This window comes from Euprymna scolopes, chromosome 8 (assembly GCF_053919585.1).
Source record: "Euprymna scolopes isolate OS-2025 chromosome 8, ASM5391958v1, whole genome shotgun sequence".
NCBI classification, from domain to species: domain Eukaryota; kingdom Metazoa; phylum Mollusca; class Cephalopoda; order Sepiida; family Sepiolidae; genus Euprymna; species Euprymna scolopes.
In genome coordinates, this window is record NC_136489.1 from 71,581,935 (window position 1) to 71,590,820 (window position 8,886).

At 29.9% G+C, this 8,886-nt stretch overlaps 1 protein-coding gene across 1 annotated transcript in view; it reads right to left on the bottom strand.

Moving 5' to 3' along the window:
• Positions 1 to 1,980: 1,980 nt before the first annotated feature.
• The window catches only part of LOC145283610 (uncharacterized), a 67,781-nt gene continuing 60,875 nt past the window's right edge, over positions 1,981 to 8,886 (bottom strand). The window contains exons 13-15 of the mRNA XM_080132552.1: positions 8,687 to 8,793; positions 3,623 to 3,743; positions 1,981 to 2,614 (exon numbers count right to left, since the gene is read on the bottom strand). Of these exons, the coding sequence (XP_079988678.1) occupies positions 2,549 to 2,614; positions 3,623 to 3,743; positions 8,687 to 8,793 (294 nt within the window). The 3' untranslated portion in view covers positions 1,981 to 2,548. The remainder of the gene's footprint in view (positions 2,615 to 3,622; positions 3,744 to 8,686; positions 8,794 to 8,886) is intronic.

Genomic DNA, 8,886 nt, shown 5'->3' on the forward strand with positions numbered 1-8,886 from the left:
AATATAACCCAGTATTTGTCGTTCCTTCGGGAGATATCTTCTGTTACAGGGCTTTAAGGAAAAGACCTACCACTGGAAACAAAGGAAACTTGGTAAAAAAAAAAGTACTTTAACTGGGTCAGAGTTTGTTACGCAGTGGTGAGGTACACTGCATTGTTTGAGAGATTTTGTCAAATGTTTGGTTAAAGAATAATATCCAAGTAACAGTTTATATTAGATAATGATAAGAGAAGGATTACAACACTTCTGATGCACTTGCAGCATGGGAGATGGATCCAGTATTGAGGAGGGTGCAGTTTGTCAAGTCAAAATTGTGGATAAAAGTGTTCCAACATATGACTAGTGCATTAGTGAGATCGTTTATGCTCGTAAATACAGGATTTTGTATTTCTGGTCATTTCACCAATAGAAGATCTCAGACATAAGGCAAATTTTATTTTGTAAATGCTGACTAGGAAAGATGTGTCCTTAGGGGGACATATAGCAATTATTACGACTTCTATATCAGGTTCGCGTGTGGTGCAGACACAGACACAAAACAAGCCACACGCATGCAGCACACAAACATGTTGCCATGTTGATTTGATATTCTAACACGACAGGTACTGAGGCTATTTCCTTTTGACCTTTCCCTTCGACACGACCATGAATGCACGTGACATGATTCAATAGAGTTATACTTTGTATATGCAAATTCAAACTTATTGGGGTAAGACAGTTTGTCTAATTATAAACATGAACAAACAACTGTACAAGCATAATTATTTCTCAACATTCATGAATATATTTTTTTATTGGAATTCATTATTACGATGAGTATCGTTAATTGCAGACTATTATCCTCATCTTTATTAGTTGTTGTTTCACAACGTTTCGGTCAACTATTCCTCTGGCCTTCATCAGGTGGTAACCGCGATGGGATAGGAACTCTGAATCTCCTAACTGCATTCTCAGCAATTACTGCCATCCATAGTTGTCGTCTCACCACGATTTGGCCAAGTAAGCCTATGCCCGGCTTTGGGGAGGATTGAAATCGCTATCTGGAACCGTGGGGATTCAACGTTGATCTACTTCAACGTCTATCTACTGTGCCACAGGGCCCGTAGCGCAGTAGATAGAGACGTTGAAACAATGACCAATAAAGATGAGGATAATAGTCCACAATAAATAAATTAATGAACATTTCAGAACTATGCCTAAACACACACACACAATAGCAAAGTATGATCATAAACTACATGCATGAACATTTTTTTTTCTCCATTGTTCATAATAAATGTTCCGTTTGTATAGATGAAATCCAGTCCCAGGTTTTATTCTAATGTTGGAGACGCATATTTATCCACTGCATACATAAAGGCTAAATTTGGTGTTGAGGAAATCTGTTTTAAAAATTGACAAAACTATTGTCAGATTTGAATTGTTTTTCTAAGGAAACAAATATGGGATTATTATGCAAGATTTATTTTTACCAATTTTTGATATTATTTGTGCTGGTTGCATTGTTATGAGAAAAATTTTTTTTCTGGATATTAAAAGGATTTGTGCTTAAAATATCCTCAATCTTTCATCCACAATGCTAAAGCTGTTATAAGTGCTCTTGAAATAGGTTTCTTCATGGCAGAGGTAAGCGGACTGCAAATTCTAAGACCTCTAAGGAAAAAGCCTATGATTATTTCAGAATTTATTCTGTTTTTGTGGTCAGAATAGAAACATATAAGATCATTTTCCATTCGTTAATTTTCTATTAGACAGAAATTTAGACTATTCTGGGTGTTGTGCAAAGTAATATCAATGATGTGATTTTCTGATTTATGGAATTTATCAACAATATTAGAGAGAATCATTTATATAAATTAATCTCACTTATAACTTCAATTTGAAGCAAAGATAGGAAAGAGCAAGTTACATAGATGACAAAAACAAACAAAAAACCAAAAAAAACTATGTAAAGTTAAAATAATGGAAGCACAACAAAAGTAAAAAAAAAAAATTTATTTACGAATGATACATTTTATTTATGAAAGCAAGCTTATTCACAAGTAAAAGAGGATAGAACTATGCATGTACACACTCATTGATAATGGCTACTCAAGCGAAAACAAATTTACAATTCCAAAGTAGCCATTTTACAGTCGAAAGGAAATTGAACAGCACATACACACACGAAAATCAGAAAGGAAGAAAAGAATTTAGAAACTTTAATAGAAATTAAAGAAAGATTTCAAATTCTCAAGTTTGTAAACAAATTAACAAATTTTTTAAAATGGTTAAAAAAAAAAAAAAAAAAAAAAAAAAAAACATTCTGTAGAAAATCTTAAACCAAATTTTTCACAAACATTGAATTTTTTTAACAATGCGACAGAAGGAACCGAAACATTGTCACATACGCACAAAGGAAGGAAAAATTTAAGAAAGTCTTAATAGAAATTTGAGGATGATTTGAAATTTTTTTTTTTTAGTTTGGCAAACAATAAATTAAATTTTCTAAAATGTTTTAAAAACATTTTGCAGATCTTAAAAAAAAAGTTAACAAATATCAATTTTTTTAAGAACCGGAAACTTTTTCTAATAATTCATCACATATCTTTGTGAGCTCTTTGATTTCATTGGTCTGTAATGAAAAAGAAAAAAAGAAATCCAGATAAGCATATTTGAAATTGATTCAAGTAAAAAAAAAAAATAAATAAAAATAAAAATATAAGTTCAACGAGAAAATATTTTTCTTCAGACCATAAAATGTCTTGAATTTTATGGTCACACGATGAAATCGTGTTTCATTTTGAATATGATTTGATTATAGAATATAACGTTTTTGTTCATTTTTTCTGGTCCAAAGATAGTTTTAGGACTTCATTGATGTATTTATTTATTTTTTTATCCAACTTTTCTCATTAGTTCTGATCAAACGCATAGCTTGTTCCAATATTTTTAGTATGTAAAATATGGATGAATTTTAATGTGAGAATTTGACTGTTAAACTGATAAGAATTATAAATGAAAAAGTAAAGTGTCCATGAAAACGTTTTCACATCTTTTTATCACTAAACTGCAGTTCAGTGACAGTTAAGACTAAATATTACAGCTCGTATAATTAATTGTATTAATATCAAACTTATTGTCTGTGTTTTTATAAGTTTATAAGATTATAAATTTTTTTTTTTTTTTAACAGAATTAATCATCATACATGTAGAATGTTATTTGAAGTGCAAAAGACATTTTAAAAAAATATCAAATTCCATAACATTCTCTTTAAAAACAAATGCAATTTTCATTATTTTTTGTAATCCTTGTAGGACAGAGTCTCTGGAGTTTGAAAAAAAAAAAATTAACAGAATATTAAGAATTAACTAGAAATTAAAATTTTATGATTTGTCAAGATTCTTTCATTACGATGTTGTCAGACATAAATTTCTTGAAAAAGAAGCATTTCAACCAAAAGATACCAATATTTAATTTTATTGGTGAACAATGATCATAGAATTCCATGTGATTAAAGAATTTTTGAATTTTGATTAAATGTGTACGTGGGGTTATAAAGTCAGACCAAATATTCTAATCTTTGAGGAAAAAAAAAAAAAGCAAAAAAAAAAAAAAAAAAGCAAATGTACGTCAACCTACCTTCATTTCGAGTTCAGATTTCAATTGATTATTTTGGAGATCTTTACGCTTCACTAATGCTTGAAACCGCGAGTCATCGCTTTCAACCTTCTTTTTTAAAGCAGCCAATTCAGATTGCAAACTGAAAATGAGGGGGAAGAAAAAAAAAAAAAAAAAAAAAAAAAAAAAATGAAACCAATGGCAGATTGCTGTTGGTGTTTTACTTTGGCTTTAAATGAGAAATTGTTTTTTTTTTATTTAGAATGTATACAGTTAATGTAAAGGATCATTTAATTATCATTTCATATTTAATATGCAGTGTTATATGTGCTAATCTCGATCATAAAAGCCAGTTTCCCCATTTATGGTCATTGATAGGTTTTGGGTAATAGACTGAGCCCTACAATTAGCTAGTGAGTTAACTAGACAAATACGCAATCAGAGATATTTTAGAATAAAATATTTTTGAAAAATAAACATTTAACAATAATGGAATTTGTAAACAAAAATAGAGCCAAATTAAATAACAATAAGTTGAGATGATTATAATGTGGTCAGAATCACCCCTGTCCAAGTATAAGTCATGGTCTCTGCCAAGAATACAGAATCTTTGGTCATGAGTACCAATTATAACATCCTGGGAGTCTCCAAGCAAGGTCGACTTCAGTCCAGAGTCAGACATCAAATATGACTTGTGAACCACCCACTTTTTTTTTTTTATCTGGGTCATGACAACTCAGTTTGCACAATCAGACAACCCCCCCACACACACACTCCAAAGACAAACAGTTTCAAAGAAAAATATTAAAATTTGTTTTGTTCAAAGAATGTAATATATTTATCATGTGATAGAGAAATTTATGAAATTCTTTTTTTTGCTTGCACTTTTTATGATTTCAAATTTAAAACATCTTGATCTGTTGTTGAAATTTAAAGAATGAGATATTTTCCTAGAATAATCTCTTATTGACAAACATTGTTTGGTGTTGAAAACATAGTAAAATACTTTATTAATTTAATAATTATTAAAGGAGAAGCACTAAATAGACATAATAGGCTTTAATTAGATGGATCAGATTTTGATCAAGAAAATAATTGAGCATCAAATAAAATGTCAGTTAAGCATAGATGAAATGCACTTTGGTTTTATCCTTAAGCAAAGGCTTACTAGTGCTGAGGCAAGAAAGTATTTTACTTTTATGGATCTGGAGAAAACTTGAGTGCCAAGAAATATTGGCTAATGGGCTTTGCATAAACTAAGCGCAAATAATAATCAGGAGGAAATTTTCCTCTGAATACAAGACTTTCACTATACAGGAAGTAGAAGTCAAAAAGTTAAACATAAAACAATTTGTTTAGGAATTTTTGCTTAAAAAGGCTCTAGTATTTTTTGCAAACTAAATAGAAGCATAAAAATAATTTCACAACGCAAATTCAAATGATGTTTTCGGAATTCTGAGTGAAATTATGTTATAATATTCACTTAACTGGATGGACAATAGGAATCTTGGAAATCAGGACTGAGGACTAAGCTGTTAGAAAATTTATAAACAAATTGAAATATACAAGTTAAAAAAATGTTTAAGACATATAGTTAGGAAAGGAATTCAGGCAAAGGAAATCAGAAAAAAAAAAAAAAAAAATGAATACGAACAACATGGCAGATGTGCCAAACAATAAGATAGGCATTAAATCAGTTGACATTAACAGTCACTCATCAATTGTGAATGCAATATAAGTGAAATATTTTGTTTTATTGGAAATAATCCTTTTGGAATTTAAAATTTTTTTTTTTTAAATATGCTTATTTCATGCAGTGTATTCCACGTGTATCTTATAATGATTAACGCTTAACCAAATTACAGTCCATCAAAGCAAAATCAATGATTCAATAAATTCTGACAATAAGCAGACAAAAAGGAGGCCACTCATTAAACATTTCAAAATGTAGATTATCTCCCTTTTAGTTATATTTCTTCGATACTAAAAATCTGATTAAGTTCTGCCAAACTTAAAAGTGATACAGAAAAAAAGGCAAGAGAATGTTTCTTATGAATTATAGGATTTTTCATGCTAATGTTTCTATTTATTCTTACTAGAAAACAAGAGCTTTGAATAGTTAACTCTGACATATTTAACACCCAGGCAAGCAATAATGCTATTTAACACCCAGGCAAGCAATAATGCTATTTAACACCCAGGCAAGCAATAATGCTATTTAACACCCAGGCAAGCAATAATGCTATTTAACACCCAGGCAAGCAATAATGCTATTTAACACCCAGGCAAGCAATAATGCTATTTAACACCCAGGCAAGCAATATGTAAATTCCTTTGATGAAAAAAAAACAAAAAAAAAAAACAAAAAAAAAAACAAAAAAAAAAAAAAACAAAGAAACGAGCCCACCACTGTCTAATTTCTTCCAACTGCAAAAACAACTTCGCTCACAAGACTCGCTCCTTCTGTCATCAAATCTCCGAGTCGCTATAAAAGTGTCAGGCTTTTATACCAGCAGCATCTCATTTGTATAAAAGCGATCAGTTGGATTAGTATAAAACCAGAAAGGCAGCCATTTTTTTTTTCATTTCATCTGCATGGGACCGCACAAGAAACATGTGCACCGATTTTTTTAATACCTTTTAATTACACAATAATATTTTATTTAACACCCAGGCAAATGATAATTACCATTTTCTGTTTCTTTATTAATATGAAAGCTGTTATTGAGAAAATATTGACAAATGCAAATTTTTTTTTTTTTTTTTTAAAGTCTCTGGAGTTTTTATTATTTCTTCATAGCATACCCCTCCACCATAGATGAAGGGTAGCAACTATTAAAACTTGCTGCTCTCTGCTGGTTCAGTTGAAATAGAAAGATCCCCTTTTTCCATTCACCATGTTAGCCATTTCCCTCCCATGTTAGTGATGTCACTGCTTGGACACTGGAAAATTCTATCAGGCATGAGAAATGACTTTATACTAATATGATTTTTTAACAAACACACACACCTTATCTTGCTACAAACACACACATCTTGCTAAACTGAATTCTGGTGACATATCTTCGATCAGAGCATCTTGGTACAGATATGTTAAAAAATTAGTTTTCTTGGCCATTCAACAGTTTGGAAACGAAGTCAATATTTCTTGCTACGACTAACATCATTGTTGTCATTAGTGTTACATCCATGTCAGTATTGGAAAGGGACAGAGGGCACAGAAGTAGGACAAAGAAAAGCTTTGAAATTATTGTAATTTTTTAATTTTTTTTTTTTTAAATTGTCTTATAAATAGAGACCCACTTTTAGATTTTACTACTCAAGTTGATCTTTTTATTGAACATTTTTTGTTCTTACCTTAGTTAAAGTTAACTTTGCTTTGAGAAAAGAAAAACAGCTTGCATGTTTAAATTCTAGCAAAATCTTATAAATTTTATTATTTGCTCCTTTTAGTATTCCTGTTTCCATATTTGCTGCTTATTTAAAATTACACTTGAGAAAAAAAAAAAAAAAAAAAAAAAAAAATTGATGTATGTACTTTTCATATTCCAAAGATCACAAATTGATCAAATATTTTCGTTTAACTAAGAAAATCAAATTTTATGACCAAACACTGATTTTTGGTCACCCATGTTTTTGGATCCAGCATAAGGGAGAGACAACTCAATTTGAAGTATTGAGATTAAATTCAGCCTTATAATGAATACATTTAGTAGTAAAATCGCTAAATTATAAATTTTTATTTTATTTTCTTTGTTAAATCAATTTGTTATTTTTGGAACATGACGTCATTCCGTGACGAGATTTTTCTGTAGTTTTAAAAATGTTTTTCTAAATAAACACCTTATACTTTTTACAGAATGATTTTGTTCACCACTGCAAATTTCCATCACTACTACTTGACTGTCTTTGGTAATTGAGTTTGTCTACATATCTTTCCCACTGATCTTGCTCCTATGATGAAGCTGCCAAGGCAGCCTATGCTTCAGCATGCAGTACAAATGACCAAACTCATTTGTAACACTGAGAAAATATATAAAGCGTGTTGATGTTCATTATTTCCGTGATACCATTTTTAAACTAATAAGTGTTTTAACCTGCAAATGTAGAAGGATGTCAGAATTTAAATATATTCTGCTAAGAAGTATGGAGACTTCTAGTCTTGCAAATAATTTTGGTAGTTATCCAAAAGGAACACCAAGTCAGCCAGCTTTCCAAGGGAGACTACCGTTGCTAAGTTTGAAGTTATAACATGAACTATATATATTTCATAAAAATCAATTTCTCATAATTTTATCATTCAAACACAGTAGTGTTTGAATATATGGTTAAGTGTTAGTTTTACTTATTTGGAACCGCTTCCTCATTTTGTGACCAAATTTAAAACAATTTACAGTTCATAGGTAACCTTCTCAGCTACATTTTGAAAAAATTTTTTTTTAATTTTTATTCAGTAAAACAAAAGTCATAAAATTATTGTGTTAAAAAATTCTCAGAATGTGTAAGGAACATAGCGATGGTTTTTTTTGATTGGCCGTTGGTTACCATCCATAGCAACCAAATCTTATGCTACCTCAAATCAGCTGGGAATGGCAGAGATGATGTAACAAGATTGAAAAAAAAACAAAAAAACAAAAAAGAACTTGCTAATGATTCACTGCTGTCTCGATCTGTCGCTCAGCTGTACTGTTGCTATTAATTCACACGTAACAGAAAATATTTCAAAGCAAAGCCTGGAAACATTATGGATTACATAGAAAAATGCAAGCATGAAAAGTAATATGGTTAAGATTAAACATGGAAAATAAAAGGACTAGTTGAAACTGAAAAAAAAAAAAAAAAAAAAAAAAAAAAAACAGGATATTCTAGTAAAAAAAATTTATAACTTAAAATATTTTAGTATTAATTAAGAATTGATTATATGCTAAATTGAATATAAAAAATTCAATTGTCTTTTTTTTTTCTAGTTTTAACAACTAGTCTTTAACCTAATCTTAATCATATTACTTTTCTGCTCACATGTTCCTATGTAATAACAATATGGCTTTAACTGAAAACATAAATGCACAAAAAACAAAAACTCACCTATTCTTTTGTTCTTCGCTTTGTTTTTCCAAAGTGACATACGCCATTTCTTTCGTTTTCAATTTATCCAGAAGTTTTTTCACATGATTCTTCAAAGCCTCTTCATTCTGTCATTAAAAAGAGTTATTTCATATCAAGATATAACATCTTAAGATTTTTATCTATTTACTATTATATAAAAGGAACTGTGTGTGTGTGTG